This window comes from Somniosus microcephalus, chromosome 2 (genome assembly GCF_052327205.1).
Source record: "Somniosus microcephalus isolate GS21.2 chromosome 2, FLI_Smic_1.0, whole genome shotgun sequence".
NCBI lineage: Eukaryota > Metazoa > Chordata > Chondrichthyes > Squaliformes > Somniosidae > Somniosus > Somniosus microcephalus.
In genome coordinates, this window is record NC_140988.1 from 320,248,729 (window position 1) to 320,272,624 (window position 23,896).

At 43.3% G+C, this 23,896-nt stretch overlaps 1 protein-coding gene across 5 annotated transcripts in view; it reads right to left on the bottom strand.

Annotated features, from left to right (window-relative positions):
- The window catches only part of znf532 (zinc finger protein 532), a 197,739-nt gene that overhangs the window by 89,997 nt on the left and 83,846 nt on the right, over positions 1-23,896 (bottom strand). For 4 of the 5 annotated variants that reach the window (XM_085974277.1, XM_085974297.1, XM_085974282.1 and 1 more), the window contains exon 2: positions 12,557-15,048. In XM_085974277.1, the coding sequence (XP_085830403.1) occupies positions 12,557-15,022 (2,466 nt within the window). In that variant the 5' untranslated portion in view covers positions 15,023-15,048. The remainder of the gene's footprint in view (positions 1-12,556; positions 15,049-23,896) is intronic. The other variant, XM_085974292.1, reaches the window with a different exon arrangement.

Sequence of the window (23,896 nt, forward strand, 5' to 3'; positions counted from 1 at the left end):
CAACCTCCTCCTTGAATACTGTCTGTGGAGCCTGTTTGGTTGACTCATCTCGCTGCTCCGCCTCCGCAGTGCTGTCTAAGCCTGGGAGTGGGGAACAAAACAGAGCAAAAAACACACCCTCACCTCCCACTTATCCGAACTCTCCCACTTAGCAAAACTCCAACAGCACTCAATGCACAAAGCACTCCGTGCACTGCACTAGCCCCTCCCCTTTTATACCCGGATCCTACTTCCTGTTTAAACTGCCCAAGAGTTTAAAAAACCCTTAAAAAATTAAACTTACTTCAAATAATTGACTTCTTAACACACTAAAATTCACAAAATACACTTAAGTGATTTTTCTCCCACTTAGCAAAACTCCAACAGCACTCAATGCACAAAGCACTCCGTCCTAACTAGAAAATAGTTTTGTATATTTTTTTTAAAGTTATTTTCAGTAATTTAAAATCGGGTTACTCACAGGTGCTGGATTGACACTGTGATTTAAAATGCTTACTTTTGGTGATAAACCCATTTTCAGCTGTATTAATCAAACTTCACCAAGTTACCACTCTTAAGGAGGGTGAACAGCCAGTTGTCGTGGTGCATAGAGGTACCAACGATATAGGTACAAAATTGGATGAGGTCCTAAAAGCTGACTATAGGGAGTTAGGAGGTAAATTAAAAAATAGGACCTCAAAAGGTAGTAATCTCTGGATTGCTACCAGTGCCACGTGCTAGTCAGAGTAGAAATAGAAGGATATTTCAGATGAATACGTGGCTAGAGGAATGGTGCAAGGGGAAGGGATTCAAATTCCTAGGTCATTGGAACCGGTTCTGGGGGAGGTGGGACCAGTACACACTGGACGGTTTGCACCTGGGCAGGACCGAGACCAATGTTCCAGGGGGAGTGTTTGCTAGTGCTGTTGGGGAGGGTTTAAACTAAAATGGTAAGGGGTTGGGAACCTGTGCAGGGAGACAGAGGAAAGGGAAGCAAGGATAGAAGCAAAAGACAGGAAGGAGAAAAGCAAAAGTGGAAGGCAGAGAAATCAAGGGTGTAAATCAAACAGGGTCACAGTAAATAATAATTCTAAAAGGACTAAGAGTGTTCAAAAAACAAGCCTGAAGGCTTCGTGTCTTACTACGAGGAGCATTCGTAATAAGGTGGATGAATTAGCTGTGCAAATAGATGTAAACGAATATGATATAATTGGGATTACGGAGACATGGCTCCAGAGTGACCAAGGCTGAGAATTCAACATCCAGGAAGGACAGGCAAAAAGGAAAAGGAGGTGGGGTAGCATTGCTGGTTAAAGAGATTAACACAATAGTAAGGAAGGACATTAGCTCTGATGTGGAATCTGTATGGGTAGAGCTGAGAAGTACCAAGGGGCAGAAAACGTTAGTGGGAGTTGTATACAGACACTCAAACAGTAATGCTGAGGTTGGAGATGGCATTAAATGGGAAATTAGAGATCCGTGCAATAAGGGCACAGCAGTTATCATGGGTGACTTTAATCTACATATAGATTGGCCTAACCAAATTAGTAACAATACTGTGAAGGAGGAATTCCTAGAGTGTATACGGGATGGTGTCCTGGACCAATATGTTGAGGAACCAACTAGAGATCAGGCCATCTTAGACTGGGTATTATGTAATGAGAAAGGATTAATTAGCAATCTTGTTGTGTGAGGCCCCTTGAGGAGGAGCGATCATAATATAATAGAATTCTTCATTAAGATGGAGAGTGAAGTAGTTGACTCAGAGACTAGGGTCCTGAATTTAAATAAAGGAAACTACGATGGTATGAGGCGCGAGTTGACTCAGATGGATTGGGGAGCGTTACTTAAAGGGTTGACAGTGGATAGGCAATGGCAAGCATTTAAGGATCGCATGGATGAACTACAGAATTTGTTCATCCCTATCTGGTTAAAAATAAAACAAAAAAGGTGGCGCAACCGTGGCTAACAAGGGAAATTAGGGATAGCATAAGATCCAAGGAGAGGACATATAAATTGGCCAGAAAAAGCAGCAAACCTGAGGATTGGGAGCAGTTTAGGATATAGCAAAGGAGAACAAAAGGATTAATTAACAGGGGGATAATAAAGTATGAGAGTAAGCTTGCAGGGAACATAAAAACTGACTGTAAAAGCTTCTATAGATATGTGAAGAGAAAAAGATTGGTGAAGTCAAGCGTAGGTCCCTTGCAGTCAGAATCAGGGGAATTTATAATGGGGAACAAAGAAATGGCTGACCAATTAAATATATACTTTGGTTCTGTCTTCACAAAGGAGGACACAAATAACATCCCAGTGATGTCGGGGAACATAGGGTCTAATGAGAGGGAGGAACTGAATGAAATCAGTATTTGTAGGGAAATCGATGGGATTGAAGGCTGATAAATCCCCAGGGCCTGATAATCTACATCCTAGGATACTTAAGGAAGTGGCCCTAGAAATAGTAGATGCATTGCTGGTCATCTTCCAAAATTCTATAGACTCTGGCACAGTTCCCATGGATTGGAGGGTGGCTAATGTAACCCCACTATTTAAAAAAGATGGTAGAGAGAAAACGGGGAATTACAGACCAACATCGGTAGTGGGGAAAATGCGAGAGTCCATTATAAAAGATGTACAGGAAACTTTGTGTTATCTAGAGGCGAACCGTCCGACAAGCTGGAGCCACCGGCAAAAATCAGGAGCCGTTTTTTATTCTTTTCTTTGCTTTTTTTGAACAGTCAAGCTCTGCAACGTCTGTAGCTAAGCAACAGCTTCAGCTAGAGACGCTACAGAGACGCTTGCCGACTGTTTAGAGGCTGTTGCTAAGCAACAGGGTTTGTTGATTCATACGGAGATGAAAATCTCCGTATGTTTCAACATTAGCTCTGGAGTGTACGGCAGTTTTGAGGGAACGGCAGCAGCTCGGTCCCGTTGGTGCCGGATAGCACAAAGTTTCCTGTAATAGCAGAGCACTTGGAAAACAGTGACAGGATTGGACAAAGTCAACATGGATTTACAAAAGGTAAATCATGCTTGACTAATCTACTGGAATTTTTTGACGATGTAACTGGTAGAATAGATAAAGGAGAACCAGTGGATGTGGTGTATTTGGACTTTCAGAAGGCTTTCGATAAGGTCCTGCATAAGAGATTAGCGTGCAAAGTTAAAGCACATGGGATTGGGGGTAAGGTACTGACTTGGATAGAGAACTGGTTGGCAGACAGGAAGCAAAGAGTTGGAATAAACGGGTCTTTTTCCGAGTGGCAGGCAATGACTAGTGGGGTACCGCAGGGATCGGTGCTAGGACCCCAGCTATTCACAATATATATTAATGATCTAGATGAGGGAACTAGATGTAATATCTCCAAGTTTGCAGATGACATAAAGCTGGGTGGGCGTGTGTGTTGTGAGGAGGATGCCGAGAAACTCCAGTGTGATTTGGACAGGTTGGGTGATTGGGCAGATGCATGGCAGATGCAGTATAATGTGGATAAATGCAAGGTTGCAAAAACAGGAAGGCAGATTATTATCTGAACAGCAATAGATTGGGAGAAGGGGAAGTGCAACGAGACCTGGGTGTCCTTGTGCACCAGTCGCTGAAGGTAAGCATGCAGGTGCAGCAGGCGGTTAAGAAGGCAAATGGTATGTTGGCCTTCATAGCGAGAGGATTTGAGTACAGGAGCAAGTTGTACAGGGCCTTGGTGAGACCACACCTTGAGTGTTGTGTGCAGTTTTGGTCGCCTTATCACCAGACTGATACCTGGGATGGCAGGAATGATGCATGAAGAGAGATTGGGTCGATTGGGCTTATATTCACTGGAGTTTAGATGAATGAGAGGGGATCTCATTGAAACTTATAAAATTCTAACAGGACTAGACAGACTAGATGCAGGAAGGATGTTCCCGATGGCAGGGAGTCCAGAACCAGGGGTCACTGTCTAAGGATAAGGGGGAAGCCATTTAGGACTGAGATGAGGAGGAATTTCTTCACCCAGAGAGCGGTGAACCTGTGGAATTCTCTACCACAGAAGGCAGTTGAGGCCAATTCATTAAATATATTCAAGAAGGATTTTGATATATTTCTTAAGGCTAAAGGGATCAAGGGATATAGGGAGAAGGCAGGGACAGGGTACTGAACTTGGATGATCAGCCATGATCTCATGAAATGGCGGAGCAGGCTCGAGGGGTCAAATGGCCTACTCCTGCTCCTATCTTCTATGTTTCTAAATATATCAAGAAATATTTTTTAAAGCAAAAATTTGTTTTTTTAAAGTTACATTTTGAAACGCTGTCCAATTGCACTGGTTCATGCAGATTTTGCATTTGGTGGTATACAAATGAATTTGAGCGGAAACTCGGGTGGGGGGGGAAGCACTTTTCAAAAATGGGCACAATTTGGGCCGGAATCGCCAATTGTACCCATAGCAGAAACAGTACACCAAGCCTCTATTTATAAAGCCAAGGACCCCGTGTGCTTTTTCAAACAGCCTTATCATCTTGCCCTGCCACCTTCAAAGGTCAAACGTATACCTGCCATTCTCGCTGTTCCTGCACCCCCTTTAAAATTGTACCATTTAATTTATATTGCCTCTCCTCATTCTTCCTTCCAATATGCATCACTTCACACTTCTCTCCATTAGACAAAGCCTCGTCTGCTCCCTCAGGTGGATGTAAAAGATCCCATGGCACTATTTCGAAGAAGAGCAGGAGAGTTATCCCCAGTGTCCTGGCCAATATTTATCCTTCAATCAACATCACTAAAAAAGTTTTATCACATTGCTGTTTGTGGAAGCTTGCTGTGCGAAAATTACAACAGTGACTACACTTCAAAAAGTACTTCATTGGCTGTAAAGCGCTTTAAGACGTCCAGTGATCGTGAAAGGCGCTATATAAATGCAAGTCTTTCGTCTTTCTAATTTAGATAGTATAAAGTCCTTTCTTCAGAACTTCCATCTGGTCCAAGCACAGACTTTCAATACACAAATGTACTTTTCAGTCATCCCCCTAGTTCAATATATAATCTTGATTCATGCAGAAAATCTTTCCCAATTACTTTAGCATTTTTAATTGTTCAGCTCACTAATTATGATTCTTATGGAGCATGTCTATTACCCTTTACAAACTAATAGTTTGTTGAAGATTACATGTGGTAAATTAAACGTTTTCATCCAGTTTCAGTTGTGGCAAAAGCAACAACTCTTAAAATTAAAATGTATACACTTCATTAGGCCTAGTTCAACATTTTAAAAATGATTTTGTTTAAATAGCAAGTGTAGATGACATCACACATAACAAAAGATAATTAGATATCTGGTTTGAAGGAGTCAGCATCAGCTTGTGATCAGGTTGTGGGTGTGACAAAAACTAACCGCTTTTGTCAACGATGCATCCAGAGTGTTGCCTTTTTCTTTGTTGCCACACATATGGAGTTAAAAACCAGGTTCTCACAGATAATGGCCCAACTTAATAGCAAACCTAACCAGACTTTATTGTCTGGGTCAGGTATCGACAAACGGACCAATCCAATTCTTGTGAGTTTTGTTTAATTATCTGTTTGATTGACAATCCTTTTTTGCATTTAAGCAATATGTATTTAAACTTATTTTGCCCAGGTCATTTTTTGATAAATTTTTCTCAGCCTCTCTCGTAAAATTGGGTAGTCAGTCTGAAGCCATCAAAGACAGATACATAAGCAACAAGGTTAACATTTGCATTTCAGTTTAACAAATCAAACTCAATGATTTGTTATTTTCTACCACTTTGAGGAGAGATAGTTCAACTGTAAAATCTACACTGTGCAACTGCTGTTGTTCGCTTATCTAATTGTTGTTTAATAAATTTGATTGGCAGTTATAGTCGAAGTGAAGTGTGACAGACTATCACCTCCGAAGTCAAGGAAGATCACAAGTGCATGTTAGAACTAGTAAGCCAAAATACTCAGATTTAGCGTCTTAGACCACTCCTATAGTTGAGACCATGTTCCCTGTAGCCCAAAGTGTGCTTTTACCTGCACAATAGCTAAATCATTTGCAGCTTTCCCAGGGATGAAATAGAAAACTCATAACAAGAGATAATTAGATCATTAGCATATCAGACTTCATATTCTCACCAACATAAAGAATGTTCACTTCCACCTCTACAAAATGCCCACTTCCACCTCTGTCTCAGCCTCTTTGCTGTTAAAATCTTTAAATATGTCATCTCCACGCTCAACTGCTCCAATGCTATTCTTGCAGGCCTCCCTTCCTCCACCCCTCATAAATTCCAACTTGTTCAAAATTCTGCTGCACGTCTCCTGTCCTGCACTAACTCACGCTCAGTCATTATCCATTTCATTGCTGACCTACATTGGTTCCAATCCCCAAGCGCATCAAATTTAATATCCTCTTCCTTGTTTTTAAATCATTTTATGGTCTTATCCCATCCTACCTTTTCAATCTTCTCCAGTCCTATATACCCCTCTGCCCCAAACACACCGGTTCTCTGATTCTGGCTCTTGGTGCATTTTCCCATCCGTTGGTGGCAGAGCCTTCAACCACCTGAGCCCCATTCTTTGGCATTCCCTTCCTAAAACTCTCTGCCTCTCCGCCTCCCTCTCCTCAAAAGATTTTCAAAGCCCAGCTCTTCGACCAAAGAAAGGAAGAACTTGCATTTATATAGCCCCTTTCATGACCTCAAAATGACCCAAAGTGCTTCATAACCAATGAATTACATAAGAACATAAGAAGTAGGAGCAGGAGTAGGCCATATGGCCCCTCGGGCCTGCTCTGCCATTCAATAGGTTAATGGCTGATCCGAACCTAGACTCACGTCCACTTCCCTGCCTGCTCCCCGTAACCCCTAATTCCCTTATCAGCTAGGAAACTGTCTATTTCTGTTTTAAATTTATTTAATGTCGCAGCTTCCACAGCTCCTTGAGGTAGCAAATTCCATAGATTTACTATCCTCTGAGTGAAGAAGTTTCTCCTCATCTCAGTTTTGAAAGGGCAGCCCCTTATTCTAAGATTATGCCCCCTAGTTCTAGTCTCACCCATCAGTGGAAATATCCTCATCGCATCCACCCGATCAAGCCCCCTCACAATCTTATATGTTTCGATAAGATCGCCTCTCATTCTTCAGAATTCCAATGAGTAGAGTCCCAACCTACTCAACCTTTCCTCATAAGTCAACCCCCTCATCTCCGGAATCAACCGAGTGAACCGCCTCTGAACTGCCTCGAGAGCAAGTATATCCTTTCTTAAATATGGAAACCAAAACTGTACGCAGTATTCCAGGTGTGGCCTCACCAGTACCCTGTATAACTGAAGCAAGACTTCCCTGCTTTTATACTCCATCCCCCTTGCAATAAAAGCCAAGATTCCATTGGCCTTCCTGATCACCTGCTGTACCTGCATACTAACCTTCTGTGTTTCATGCACCAGGACCCCCAGATCCTTTTCTCCTGTAGCACTTTGCCGTTTCTCTCCATTTAGATAATAACTTGCTCTTTGATTTTTTCTGCCAAAGTGCATCACCTCACACTTTCCAACATTATATTTCATCTGCCAAATTTCTGCCCACTCACTTAGCCTGTCTATGTCCTTTTGCAGGTTTTTTATGTCCTCCTCACTCACTGCTTTCCCTCCCATCTTTGTATCGTCGGCAAACTTGGATACGTTGCACTCGGTCCCTTCCTCCAAATCGTTAATATAGATTGTAAAGAGTTGGGGTCCCAGCACTGACCCCTGCGGAACACCACTAGTCACTGATTGCCAACCCGAGAATGAACCATTTATCCCAACTCTCTGTTTTCTGTTAGATAGCCAATCTTCCACCCATGCCAGTATATTACCCCAATCCCGTGATTTTTTATCTTGTGCAGTAATCTTTTGTGTGGCACCTTGTCAAATGCCTTTTGGAAGTCCAAATACACTACATCCACTGGTTCCCCTTTATCCACCCTGTTTGTTACGTCCTCAAAGAATTCGAGCAAATTTGTCAAACATGACTTCCCCTTCATAAAACCATGCTGACTCTGTCCGATTAAATTATGCTTATCCAAATGTCCTGTTACTGCTTCCTTAATAATGGACTCCAACATTTTACCAACCACAGATGTTAGGCTAACTGGTCTATAGTTTCTAGCTTTTTGTCTACTTCCCTTTTTAAATAAGGGCGCTACATTAGCAGTTTTCCAATCTGCTGGGACCTTTCCTGAATCCAGGGAGTTTTGGAAAATTACCACTAATGCATCCGCAATCCCTACCGCTACTTCTCTCAAGACCCTAGGATGTAAGCCATCAGGTCCAGGGCATTTATCCGCCTTTAGTCCCATTATCTTAGCGAGTAACACCTCCTTAGTGATTTTAATCGTGTTTAGCTCCTCCCCCCTATAGCCCCCTGTTTGTCCAGTGTTGTGATATTTTTAGTGTCCTCTACTGTAAAGACTGATACAAAATATTTGTTCAGCGTTTTTGCCATCTCCATGTTCCCCACCACTAATTTCCTGGTCTCGTCCTCTAAGGGACCAACATTCACTTTAGCCACCCTTTTTCTTTTTATATAACTGTAGAAACTCTTGCTATCTGTTTTTATATTTTTTGCTAGTTTACTTTCATAATCTATCTTCCCTTTCTTAATTAATCTTTTAGTTATTCTTTGCTGGCTTTTAAATGCTTCCCAATCTTCTATCCTCCCACTAGATTTGGCTACTTTATATGCCCTTGTTTTCAGTCAGATACTATCCTTTATTACTTTACTTAGCTACGGATGGCTGTCTTTTCTTTTACGCCCCTTTTTCCTCAGTGGAATATATTTTTCTTGAAAGTTGTGAAATATCTCCTTGAATGTACACCACTGCTCATGTACCGTCTTACACTTTAATCTATTTTCCCAGTCCACTTTAGTCAACTCTGCTCTCATACCTTCATAGTCTCCTTTATTTAAGCTTAGTATGCTGGTTTGAGATCCAACTCTCTCACCCTCCAACTGAATTTGGAATTCAACCATGTTATGGTCACTCATTCCAAGGGGATTCTTTACTAGGACATTTTTTATTAATCCTGTCTCATTACACAGGACCAGATCTAAGATTGCCTGCCCCCTGGTTGGTTCAGTAACATACTGCTCAAGGAACCCGTCCCTAATGCACTCTATGAACTCTTCCTCAAGGCTGCCCTGCCCAATTTGATTTGTCCAGTCAATATGAAAGTTCAAATCCCCCATGATTATAGCTGTTCCCTTATTACAAGCCCCAACTATTTCCTGATTTATACTCCGACCAACAGAGTTGCAACTGTTAGGAGGCCTATAGACTACGCCCACTAGTGACTTTTTCCCAGTATTATTCCTTATCTCCACCCAAACTGTTTCACTATCCTGATCCTTTGACCCAATATCTTTTCTCACTATTGCAGTGATTCCATCCTTTATTAACATAGCCATCCCACCTCCCTTTCCTTCCTGTCTGTCCTTCCTAATTATCAAATACCCCTGGATGTTTAGTTCCCAGTCATGGACACCTTGCAGCCATGTTTCTGTAATGGCCACCAGATCATACCCATGTGTAGTTATTTGTACCGTCAACTCGTCTATTTTGTTACGAATGCTGCGTGCATTCAGATAAAGAACTTTAAAAAATGTTTTGTGACAATTTATTCCTGCTTTTACCCCCTTTACTACTTTACCTTTATACATTCTGTCCCTTCCTGACACGCTCTGGTTTTTAATTCCCCCACTGCTACCTTGCTCTATTGCCTTCTCCGCTGACATTTTTATTTTTTGCTCTCTTGAAACCTCTCCCCCACTAATTAGTTTAAAGCCCTCTCTACAGCCCTAGTTATTCAATTCGCCAGGATTCTAGGATTCAGGATTCCCAACGGAACAGCTCTCTCCTGTCCCAGTACTGGTGCCAGTGTCCCAAGAAGCAAAACCCATTTCTCCCACACCAGTCTTTGAGACACGCATTTAACTCTCTGATTTTATTTACCCTAGCCAAATTTGCTCGTGGCTCAGGTAGTAATCCAGAGATTATTACCCTTGTGGTTCTGTTTTTTTAATTTGGCCCCTAGCTGCTCATACTCCCTCAGCAGAACCTCTTTCCTTGTCCTATCTATGTCGTTGGTACCAACATGGACCACGACAACTGGATCCTCCCCCTCCCACTCCAAGTTTCTCTCCAGCCCAGAGGAGATGTCCTTAACCCTGGCACCGGGCAGGCAACACAGCCTTCGGGACTCTCGCTCTCGGCTGCAAAGAACCCTATCTGTCCCCCTAATGATACTATCCCCTACCACTACAACATTTCTTTTTACTCCTCCCACTTGAATGGCCCCTCATTCCACAGTGCTGTGGCCAGGTTGCTCATCCTCCCTGCAGTCCCCGTTCCCATCCCCACAGGGAGTAAGAGCCTCGAACCTGTTGGACAAGAGCAAGGGCTGCGGCTCCTCCAACACTACCTCCTGGATCCCCGTACCTGCCTCACTCATAGTCACACCCTCCTGTCCCTGACCACTTTCGAAGTGTAGTCACTGTTGTAATGTAGGGAAACACAGTCAATTTGCACTCAGCAAGTTCCCACAAAGAGCAATGAGATAAATCACCAGGTAATCTGATTTTAGCGATGTTGTTGGAGGGATAAATATTGGCCAGGACCAAGCTTCTAATCACCATTCTTAATCTCTCTCTTCTTGGCTCAGCATCTGTTTTCCTCAAGGCCATCTGTGAAATGCCTTGGGACATTCTTTATGTTAAAGCTACTACAGAAATACAAGTTGTTGTAGCTAGTTACAAGATCTGGAAAGTCAGTTGGCTGCTCTCTGTATAATTAGTTCAGTTCTATAGTACTATCAATCACTCTCAGTACCTCCTCCCCGATCAGGTCATTAAGCACTGATGCCACTTAAACAAAAATATCTCCACTAAAAGAAAACCGAAATAATCAGGAAAAAAATCAAAAAGTTGTTAATCATAATTCGTTTTAATGGTTCCATTTATTTTAAATTATTCCCTTGAGTCAATGGAAATAAAAATCGGGAGAGAAGTAAAACGGACTGCCGACTCACTATTGCCCATTTCACACTATCGCACAAGGTCAATAACTACCCGACAGATTCCATTACCGTACATATATCTCAAGCTGCTGTTGCCAACAGATCTTGGTGTTCTGATTTAGGATTTATTCACCAATGAAGCAACAGCTCTAAGAACACCCCTTTGCAAGCCTCCAGGCTCACCAAACTCAAACAGGACAAACCGACGAGTAAGAAATACAAGCACAAGTTGCACAGTTGCTTAGGTTTTGCTGGCTGGATTGCCAGGGAACATAGACAATGGATCTGAATTTGAATACTCCTACTGTAATGGAAACACAGTAGACACAGTATTCCAGAAAGATGAGTTCAGATGTTTCCAAAGGCCTTCTTCATCTGAACCCATCTTGTAACACTGTAAATATGGCATATTGTGCTCTAATAAAAATATAAGGATTAAATTTAAGAAATCATATTAAATCACATCATATAAAGCTTTGTAAGGTATTAAGCCAACTGAGTACAAAATAGTTCGGAGTTCTTACAGCTGACACCAGCTTTAACATCACTGATTTAAGGTTTTCCCCCTCAGGAATCTATTGCTTTTATTATCTCCAGACTCGAATATTCCAATGTTTTCTTGGCCGGCCTCCCATCTTCCACCCTTCATAACCTCTGCTGCCCATATCCTAACTCACACCAAATCCCACTCACCCGTCACCCCTGTGCTCGCTGACCTACTTTGGCTCTTGGTCCATCGGCGCCTCGATTTTAAAATTCTCATCCTTGTTTTCAAATCCCTCCAAGGCCTCTCCCCTCCCTATCTCTAACCTCCGCCAGCCCTACAACCCTCCAAGAACTCAGTGCTCCTCCAACTCTGGGCACTGGTCACTGCCCATCTGGTTCACTAATGTCCTTTAGGGAAGGAAATCTGTTGTCCTTACCCGGTCTGACATATATGTGACTCCAGACCCACAGCAATGTGGTTGACTCTTAATTGCCCTCTGAAATGGCCCAGCAAGCCACTCAGTTGTTCAAGGGCAGTTAGGGATGGGCAATAAATGCTGGCCTTGCCAGCGACGCCCACATCCCGTGAACAAATAAAAAAAACTTGTGCATCCTGACTTCTTTCACCCCACCATTGGTGGCTGTGCATTCAGCCGTCTAAGTCGTAAAGCTCTGCAATTCCTTCCCTAAACCTCTCCATCTCTCTCTCCTCCTTTTAACACGCTCCTTAAAACCTACCTCTTTAACCAAAGTTTTTAAGTCACCTGTCCTAATATCTCCTTCTTTGGCTCGGTGTCAATTTTTGTCTGATTATGCTCCTGTGCAGCGTCTTGGGATGTTTTTACTACATTAAAGGCGCTATATAAATGCAAGTTGTTGTTGTCAGCGGCACCTACTTTCTGCTTCAGGTATAATTTAAAGTGTTTTCAGGAAGAGCACTATTCATTGTCCAAGTATACTCCGGTGACCAGACAGGCTATTACTGTGACGCCAATGGAAAACATCTGACTGCATGCAATTAGAGAACAATTTCCAACCCACTGTGACACAATTTGATTTACCTGTCCTCCTGCTTCTGCCGCATGTTGGAAATGTGTGGCAAGCAACATCTCGTCCAGGAACGTCTCATTGCACTCCAAACACCTCATGCTATATCGGAAAAGCTTAGACGGATCCACATCGAGGGGCATTGCTGGGAGAATGGGAGTATTGGCAGGCGCAGAGATCACTGCACTGGGTATGCCCGGAACAGTTTTTGCAACAGCACTTGCAGTGCCACCTGCAGACGTTAAGAGCGGCGCAGATATAGTAATAGAAGAAACTGTAGTACTGCAACTGGGAACAATCATCTGGTCCGCAGGAATGGGTTTCATAATCAGATGGGAGCACTGCATTACCACGCCCTTGTCTTTGTGCCCGCGAGCATGAGAAAGAAGACTGCACTTGTTGAAGAAGACCAAGTTCTTTGCACAGTGGTTGCACGTCACCTCAATCCGCACGCTCCTCCGGTCATAATGCTGTGCCAAACTCTTCTCCAAAGCAAACGAATCGCCACATTCTAAGCACTTGTAACCGCGAAGTGGTATCGTGATGTTAGCATTAGTTGGAGGATTGAGGTTAGGTGTGTAGATAGGGACCGGATTTACACTGCTCAGCACCTTGTTAAACGTCTCAACCACTGCGTTCTGGGAATGGGCCACCACATGAACTCTGGATACCTTTTTAGGAGGCTGGGTGGAAGAAGCAGTGATTAGTGTCTGCTTTATGGGCTGCTGCACTTTGGAAAGCACCTGACGGAGTTCAGAAGTCGCTTGGGCAGTCTGAGGCAGAAGGTTAAGGTTAGCAAGGTGGACAGTCTTTGGCACGAGTTTGGCATTTGCAAGGCTGGATGCTGGTACGACCACGGTTTGCTGCTGCATAGCATTGGCAGCCTTCAGGATGGCACTGCTGGCACTCTGAACTGAGGCAGCAGAAATGACGGTAGCTTTGACTGTAGTGTTGTTCGCAAACTTCAGGTTGATCACCTGCGATCCTGCCGTCTTCACAGCAGACACTGGAAGGAAAGCAGTGGCAACAGGTTTAATTGTAACCTGTTTTTGAGCAACTTCAGGAGACATTACTGTATTAGAAGCTGTAACAAGCGCCGATTGCATTGGTGTCGTAGGAGGCGAAGACACAGCAGACTCAGCAGGCGGAGACGACAAAAGTGATGAGACAACCATGGAGTTTGCCTGTTCTGGTCCTCTTCTACCAAGCTCTTGCTCAACATCTGGCATGATTCTGGTCACGGTTCTGGTAATTTCACCAGATGACGTTTTGATGGTCTTGATGCGGACCTTAGGGATTGCAGGCGGTGAGCTTGCAGGAGAGGAAGGGGACCCTTTCATGCTACTTTCACTTGACACGCTCCTGGGGCTATCGGGTTGTTTGATGGCAACTTTCTTCACCACTTCCATTGGGCTCGGAGGGCCCTCTGGAGATTTTTCAGTGACTCTAGGGCTTTCTCTAGATTCTTTTAAAACCGGAGAAGGCCCCCTAGAGACAGACTGAGGTTCCTTACTGGTATCTGCTGCAGCCTTTTTAGCATTCAAAGCAGCAATTGCTGCAATGCACGAGGAAAGCTTGGAGGAGGACTTAGCCCTAAGATTTGAAGAACAAGTGACATTCACACTGGTTTTCTCACCACTTTTGCCATCGAGGGCTCTGTTATCAAGCTGCTTTTCAGAGGAATTTTTAAAGCTCTTTTCAGTGTCCTCGTCAGACAATTTCTCATCCACATTTCGGGCTTTAAATGTCTCAAGAATCCCTGAATTAACACTGGGGCTTTCACTCTCTCTGCTGCTTTTCAATATCTTACCCTTTTCTTCAGCATCTGGGATGGCCACTTCCGGCTTGACCATGTTCTCCCCTCCTGGCTTCCTCGCCTTCTCACATTCTCGCTCAGCAGTCGGACCTGGAAGTACGTTTGCTTGAAAAACTGGCTGGCTTTCCACTTTGACATGCGGAGGATCATCGACCTCTATTTTATCATCATCCTCAAACTCTTCTGCACTAGAAATGGGGCTGAACTGGTTAAACGCAGAGTCTTTGAGTCCGGTTTCAGGGCCATCAATGGCCTCGGCTCTTGACAAATCTAGTTCTGCTTCGGTCCCTGGCGGTCCTTCACACCTGACTGACTTACTGTCCGAATCTTTAGAATACCCATCTAGAGTTGACACGCTGAGGAAGCCATTGTGCAAGCCATTGCCCGAAGAGTGATGATTTTCTTTATCTAGAGCTGGGGTTTCCGTCGTCATGGCTGCAGTCTCGCATGAATCAAGAGTTCGGATGTTTTTTACAATCACGCTCACTACCCCATCCGGTGCCGAGGGGACCTGAGCATCCTCATCTACAGGGATGCTCGGTTTCAGTTGCCCTTCATTCTCATCATGCGCAGATTCAATTGCTGCTTTAGGATCAACCTGCATATCTGGGATGTCAAACGCAGCAAGCAGGTCATCGAAGTCTGGGGTTTTCATATCTCCCATGATCGTCAATTTATAGGTGTGCAAAGCTGCAAGAAGAGCAAAAAATAGTTACACCTTTTGACATCATTAATGCAGTTTTCTTTCTTGCAATTGACAAACTGACAATCTGAGTCTTTTACGATAGCAAAATACTGCAGATACTGGAAATCCGAAATAACAACAGAAAATGCTGGAAAAAACTCAGCAGGCCAGGGCAGCATCCGTGGAGAGAGAAACAGAGTCAACATTTCAGGTCGAAGACCCTTCGTCAGAACTATGGGTTGAAGAGACAAATGGAGATCCCGTCGAAGAGAAGAGCAGAACTTCTTCAAGATGGGCATTCCCAGAAGAGAGGTGGCAGTGAACCAAACACCAATTCGATAGCAAAATACTGCGGATGCTGGAAATCCGAAATAACAGAAAACGCTGGAAAAACTCAGCAGGCCAGGCAACATCCATGGAGAGAGAAACAGAGTTAATGTTTCAGGTCGATGACCCTTCGTCAGAACTAGTTCTGACGAAGGGTCCCAGACCTGAAACGTTAACTCTGTTTCTCTCTCCACGGATGCTGCCCTGGCCTGCTGATATTTTCCCAGCGTTTTCTGTTGTTAATCTGATTCTTTTCCCAGCTCACTGGCTTTGATTGGTGAAATTACTGTTGTGTAAACAATGGGGCAAAATGAACCGCAGGAAGCATGCTGGAACTGATGTCAGAAAAATTCTATTCAACCAGAAGCACAGACCACCTGAATTTCTAGAATGCAACTCTAAATTTAAAGCTTTATTTTTGAGCCCTCACCAAATAGTTCACCCTCAGGGTTTGTACGCAAGAAGTAAATTTTGGTTCAAGGCTCAAACGATACTTACTATTTGAAATGCAAGACGTCTTGCAAAAAACGGTCACAAATTTATTAAGTTTTCAAGAAAAGAACAAAAAAGTCATGTATTTATATAGTGCCTTTAACGACCTCAGGACATCCCAAAGTGCTTCACAAACAATGAAGCACTTCTGGAGTGTAGTCACTGTTGTAATGTTAGGAAGCGTGGCAGCCAATTTGGGCACATCAAGGAGATAATAACCAGATAATCTCTGTTTCAGTGGGTGTCAGTTGAGGGATAAATGTTGGCCAGGACACTGGTTCAAATAGTGTCATGGGATATTTTACGCCAACCTGAGAAAGCAGACGGGACCTCGGTTTAATGTCTCACCCGAAAGATGGCACCTCCGACAGTGCAGCACTCCTTAATTGCTATACTGAAGTGGCAGCCTGGATTATATGCTGAAGTCTCAGGAGTGGAACTAAAGAATTTTCATTGAAAAAAAAATCGAAACTTCCCTAAAATGGACAATAATCAGTGATTCAGAAAATACAGCAATATCAATAGATCAAGAAATTGTACAACATCGAGTACAATGCTTTACTAAAAAAATGTGACATTGGAATTGATACCTGGCCTTTTACACACTTTCCTTCCTCCCCTCCAATTGAAAAGAGAAGACGGACCTCTGGAGCAAATATTCACAGCGACAACCATTTCATCAACATTAAACTAGGGCAGTGCCACTAGCCAGTAATAGATTTTATTACTTGCCAAAAAATTACATAATGGACTAAAGGTGCTGACATCAAGCCTGTCCTATATGCACGGAACTGCATTCAGAATACACAGTGGCCTGCTCATCCGCATCGGATTAAACACAATACAGACAGAATCACAACAAAACAACAAATGCTCTCTTCCTTTTTGGCTGAAAAACATAATTGAACAAGCTGAGCAAATTCAATACAATGTCAACATGTTACTGTGTGAGAGAGAGAATATCAGCAACAATATATTTTTGGAATTGTGGGGAGAATTCCATGTTACATTTTAAAAAGCAATCCCGATGAGGAACATTCATGCTTCAAGATTACTTGTTGCCCAACTGGAAAATATTTTAACGAGAAACTCACATTGACGATTGTCTCTCAAAACCTGCACTTTGCCTGTATAAACACGAACCACAGCTTTTTTCAAAGTTCCAATCAAAACAACCATCTCCAATCGCAGACAAGTTCAACACTCTTCACTTGGGAAAAATACTCCCCCAGAATTTTTATTTTCCTTCTTTTTCAGGCATAATTAACTCTTTGCAAGTATTTTCGAGTAAACATCCTGGTTATGAGTGAACATGATTTAACCATGCAGCAGCAAGGAAGTGTCATTAACTCGGTGAACTTGCATCAAGAGTGCAGCAACAAGGAAGTGCTAGTCTTTGGCTGCAGGCGATCTCGTTTCAGATGAACATAAAATATACCGTGTATGAGTATGAAAGTGACAATTATTTCATGTAATGAAATGCACATGATCCACAGCAGCTGGGAAACGATGCCTTTTCTAATGAGTGTTCAATCATTTCATTACATTAAAAAATTGGTAGCTGCGGCTTTACTGCAAGGTCAATCCTTTAAATCCACTGCATTGTTTATTTGTAGGCTTAGAAACATAGAAACATAGAAGATAGGAGCAGGAGTAGGCCATTCGGCCCCTCGAGCCTGCTCCGCCATTCAATGCGATCATGGCTGATCATCCAAATTCAGTACCCTGACCCTGCTTTCTCCCCATAACCCTTGATCCCTTTAGCCTTAAGAAATATATCCAACTCCTTCTTGAATATATTTTATGAATTGGCCTCTACTGCCTTCTGTGGTAGAGAATTCCACAGGTTCACCACTCTCTGGGTGAAGAAATTCCTCCTCATTTCTGTCCTAAATGGCTTACCCCTTATCCTTAGACTGTGACCTCTGGTTCTGGAGTCCCCGACCATCGGGAACATCCTTCCCGCATCCAGTCTGTCCAGTCCTGCCAGAATTTCACAAGTTTCAATGAGATCCCCTCTCATTCTTCTAAACTCCAGCAAGTATAAGCCCAATCGACCCAATCTCTCCTCATACGTCATTCCTGCCATCCCAGGTATCAGCCTGGTGAATCTTCGCTGAACTCCTTCCATGGCAAGAACATCCTTCCTCAGATAAGGCGACCAAAACTGCACACAATACTCAAGATGTGGTCTCACCAAGGCCCTGTACAACTGCAGCAAGACATCCTTGTTCCTGTACTCAAACCCTCTTGCTACAAAGGCCAACATACCATTTGCCTTCTTAACCGCCTGCTGCACCTGCATGCTTACCTTCAGCAACTGGTGCACAAGGACACCCAGGTCTCGTTGCACTTCCCCTTCTCCCAATCTATTGCCATTCAGATAATAATCTGCCTTCCTGTTTTTGCCACCAAAGTGGATAACCTCGCATTTATCCACATTATATTGCATCTGCCATGCTTCTGCCCAATCACCCAACTTGTCCAAATCATCCTGGAGTTTCTCGGCATCCTCCTCACAGCACACACGCCCACCCAGCTTTGTATCGTCTGCAAATTTGGAGATATTACATCTAGTTCCCTCGTCTAGATCATTAATATATATTGTGAATAGCTGGGGTCCAAGGACCGATCCCTGCGGTACCCCACTAGTCACTGCCTGCCACTCGAAAAAAGGCACGTTTATTCCAACTCTTTGCTTTCTGTCTGCCAACCAGTGCACTATCCAAGTCAATACCTTGCCCCCAATCCCATGTGCCTTAACTTTACACGCTAATCTCATATGCGATAGAAACCTTTAGGGCAGTGAACCTGTCCATATGCTTATATTAGAACATTTTTTAGAATTCATCTTGCTGTTGGTTAGAATCTGGAATTTTCTGCCACAAACCATTGGTGAATTAGAGTCCGTGAATTCATTTTAAAGGTCAGCTGCTTTAAAAAGAGGAATATTAAAAGGAAGAAAGACTTGCATTTATATAGCGCCTTTCACGACCACCGGATGCCCCAAAGCGTTTTACATCCAGATTTTGAAGTGGAGTCACTGTTGTAATGTAGGAAACATGGCAGCCAATTTGTGCACAGCAAGTTCCCACAAACAGCAATGTGATAATGACCAGATAATCTGCTTTTAGTGATATTGATTGAGGGATAAATATTGGCCAGGACACCGGGGATAACTCCCCTGCTCTTCTTCAAAATAGTGCCATGTGTTCGTTTACATCCACCTGATAAACTGAGGCTCTGTCTGCTCGAACGTCTCATCCCAAAGACGGCACCTCCGACAGTGCAGCACTCCCTCAGCACTGCACTGGTCTGTCAGCCTACATTTTTGTGCTCAAGTCTCTGGAGTGGGACTTGAACCTACAACTTTCTGACTCGAGGCATGGGTGCTACCAACTGAGCCACTGGCTGACATAAAGAGTATGGGGAATGAGCATGAGGGTGGGATTAGACTAGTTGCTAACATGGAGAAAAGCACTGGTACAGACTTGATGGACGAAATGGCCTTTTCTGCAGTGTAACTGCCAAAAAAAAAGTTTTAAAGAACACAGCCTCTATACAACATACTGGTGGATCTCCTATGACATTGTACACAGATAAGCATTTACAAAAAAAATCAAGTATATAAATATATCTCTGTTCGTCCCCCACCCCAGTTAAGTAAATTTGTCCCTCATTATATAATTACCAGAAGTAGGTAGATTAGATGATCAGAAATATATGGGGGAGAAATTTGGTTGCTTAGCGCCTCCCATTAGCACCTCCAGGGAGCGCTAACAGGGTGCTAGGAACTTAGTGCCCAAGCGCGGCAATTTTAGCACCACTCGCGAAATTGACCAGTTGTTTTGTGGCGGCGCTAAACACTATCGCCATGATCTCCTGCGCCCACAGATCGTGACATCAGTCAAGCGTGCAACGCCCCGGTCGCGCCCCCTGCCTTAGCGCCTGCCTTTTCTTGTCGGCAAAATTTTTGGTTTTAATGCTGTCCTAGGAAGTTTTGGCCCTCAGCACTATTTTTGAGGTTCCGAAGTGCCGAGCTCTTTCCTTGGGCCTATCCATTAGTGCTTCCAACACAATTGCTTTTGAGGTCTCTCCAGGCTGAGATTCAAGGCTGCAATGAGCAGGGAGTAGCTGGCCAACAAGATGGCCCCTCCCCTTTAAGAACTGGACGGCGCCAGTCTGTCTGGTTTCCATGGTAATTGGCATCGCCTGAGCTTCGGTAGCGCTGAGGTAGCTCCCTGGCGTTTGCACCTTAATAGAGGTATTTAGCGCCTGATTTAACGCTCAAATCACCTCCAAGGGCGAAAGAGGCGAATTTTGCAGTCGGAGGCGATAATTAGCGCCGGGCGCTAAACTTTGCGCCCCAAAATGGGCGATACCAAATTTTTCCCCCATAGAATATATCAGAGAACATAGAATCTATGATTAAAAACATTGCAGCTACACATACATCCCATCTACAAAACCTAACTTCCTGTTGTCACATTTTTGTCAACCTTTTCCAATTATGTATAAATTCCCACATCCACATTAATAATGGAAACTGTCTATGTAAACTTGTTACTCTGTAACTATACCCTCCTGCCAGTGGTGGCACTGTAGCTCCTCAGTCTTGCATCCTCAGCCTGTATTGCAGAGAAACTCCTATGTTCAAACCAATTTTGCCTTGCTTCTTTCCAAATGCCCATAAATTAACTATAAATGTGGCAGCCAATTTGCGCACAGCAAGCTCCCACAAACAGCAATATGATAATGACCAGATAATCTGTTTCTTTTAGTGGTGTTGATTGAGGGACAAATATAATTGGACAAAATTATAAATACATATTAAAAATTTGGATTGCGCACATAATTTGTCCGTCACCCTTCCTGCGTTATACTTTATGCATCACACTTTGGAAACAACAATTTTGCCCAAGGCCCAGAGGGTGGCTGGTTACATAGGAACAAGAGTAGGCCATTCAGCCCCTCGAGCCTGTTTCACCATTCAATTAGATCATGGCTAATCTGTACCTCAACTCCATTTATCCGCCTTTGTTCCATATCTCTTGATACTCTTACCTAATAAAAATCTATCAATCTCAGTCTTGAAAATTTCAATTGACCCAGCATCCACAGCCTTTTGGGGGAGAGAATTCAACATTTCCACTTGTGTGAAAAAGTGCTTCCTGATTTCACGCCTGAATGGCCTAGTTCTAATTTTAAGATTGTGGCCCCTTTTTCTGCATTCCCCCACCCTTGGAACTACCTTCTCTGTATCTACTCTATCGAATCCTTTTATCATTTTAAACACCTCAGTTAGACCACCCCCTTACACTCAAGGGAAAACAACCCAAGTTCATGCAGCCAATCCTCATAATTTAACCCTTTAAGCCTTGGCATTATTCCGGCTGAAGGGCAAAAGGGATCAGGCAGAAAATTATAGACCAGTGCAGGTTTTGCACTTTAATTTGGGGAAATACCTTTTTATCTCCACAAGGTTTAATATTTAACTTAATGGACTCTTTTTCTGAAAGAAACTTCAGGCACAAACCATGGCTTTATAAAGAAAACAATCATTTATTAATACAATAGAAAAATTGACATTAGAATTAAACAACATCTTAGGTTTATGCACAATTTAGAATTGCTTTAACAACAATAAAACAGCACCTTCTGAATTCCCAAAATGCATAACCTTTTAGAAGTGAGTGAGGAGGACATAAAAAACCTTCAAGGGGACATAGACAGGCTAAGTAAGTGGGCAGAGATTTGGCAGATGGAATACAATACTGGAAAGTGTGAGGTTATGCACTTTGGCAGGAAAAATCGTAGAGCAAGTTATTATCTTAATGGCAAGAAACTGGAAAGTACTGAAGTACAAAGGGATCTGGGGGTCCTGGTGCACATAACTCAAAAGGTTAGTATGCAGGTGCAGCAAGTGATTAAGAAGGCCAATGGAATGTTGGCTTTCATTGCTAGGGGGATAGAATATAAAAATAGGGAGGTATTGCTTCAGTTGTACAAGGTATTGGTGAGACCGCACCTGGAATACTGCGTACAGTTTTGGTGTCCATACTTAAGAAAGGACATACTTGCTCTCGAGTCAGTACAAAGAAGGTTCACTCGGTTAATCCCGGGGATGAGGGGATGGACATATGAGGAGAGGTTGAGTAGATTGGGACTCTACTCATTGGAGTTCAGAAGAATGAGAGGCGATCTTATTGAAACATAAAAGATTGTGAAGGGGTTGGATTGGGTGGATGCAGGGAAGATGTTCCCGATGATGGGTGAAACTAGAACTAGGGGGCATAGTCTTAGAATAAGGGGCTGCTCTTTCAAAACTGAGATGAGGAGGAACTACTTCACTCAGAGGGTGGTAGGTCCATGGAATATGCTGCCCCAAAAAGCTGTCGAAGCTACATCATTACATAAATTTAAAACAGAAATAGACAGTTTCCTAGAAGTAAAGGGAATTAAGGGTTACGGGGAGCAGGCAGGAATTTGGACATGAGTCTAGGTTCGGATCGGTCATGGCCCTGTGGGTAGCGGAGCGGGCCCAGGGGCCGTGTAGCCTGATCCTGCTCCTATTTCGTGTGTCTAATTCTGTTAGATGCAGGAGATGGTTCTGTGATAGTGGATTGGCAGTTAGGATCAGATCAGCCATGATCTTATTGAATGGCGGAGCAGGCTCGAGGGGCCGATTGGCCTACTCCTGCTCCTATTTCTTATGTTCTTATGTTCTTAAATCAAATGTCTACCTTAGACTAACCCACAATGAAAGTTATATAGGTGACTCAACCGTGGCTAACAAGGGAAATTAGGGATAGCATAAGTTCCAAGAGAGGACATATAAATTGGCCAGAAAAAGCAGCAAACCTGAGGATTGGGAGCAGTTGAGGATTCAGCAAAGGAGGACAAAGGGATTCATTAAGAGGGGGAAAATAGAGTATGAGAGTAAGCTTGCAGTGAACATAAAAACTGACTGTAAAAGCTTCTATAGATATGTGAAGAGAAAAAGATTGGTGAAGTCAAGCGTAGGTCCCTTGCAGTCAGAATCAAGGGAATTTATAATGGGGAACAAAGAAATGGCTGACCAATTATATACATTCTGTCTTCACAAAGGAGGGCACAAATAACCTCCCAGAGATGTCGGGGAACATAGGTTCTAATGAGAGGGAGGAACTGAATGAAATCAGTATTTGTAGGGAAATGGTGTTAGGGAAATTGACGGGATTGAAGGCCGATAAGTCCCCAGGGCCTGATAATCTACATCCTAGTGTACTTAAGGAAGTGGCCCTAGAAATAGTAGATGCATTGCAGGTCATCTTCCAAAATTCTATAGACTCTGGAACAGTTCCCATGGATTGGAGGGTAGCTAATGTTGCCCCACTATTCAAAAAAGGTGGTAGAGAGAAAACGGGGAATTATAGACTGACATCGGTAGTGGTGAAAATGCTAGAGTCCATTATAAAAGATGTAATAGCAGAGCACTTGGAAAACAGTGACAGGGTCGGACAAAGTCAACATGGATTTACAAAAGGTAAATCATGCTTGACTAGTCTACTGGAATTTTTTGAGGATGTAACTGGTAGAGTAGATAAGGGAGAACCAGTGGATGTGGTGTATTTGGACTTTCAGAAGGCTTTCGATAAGATCCCGCATAAGAGATTAGCGTGTAAAGCTAAAGCACAAGAGATTGGGGGCAAGGTACTGACTTGGTAGAGAACTGGTTGGCAGACAGGAAGCAAAGAGTTGGAATAAACGGGTCTTTTTCCGAGTGGCAGGCAGTGACTAGTGGGGTACCGCAGGGATCGGTCCTAGGACCCCAGCTATTCACAATATATATTAATGATCTAGACGAAGGAACTAGATGTAATATCTCCAAGTTTGCAGACGACACAAAGCTGGCTGGGCGTGTGTGTTGTTAGGAGGATGCCGAGAAACTCCAGTATGATTTGGACAGGTTGGGTGATTGGGCAGATGCATGGCAGATGCAGTATAATGTGGATAAATGCGAGGTTATCCACTTTGGTGGCAAAAACAGGAAGG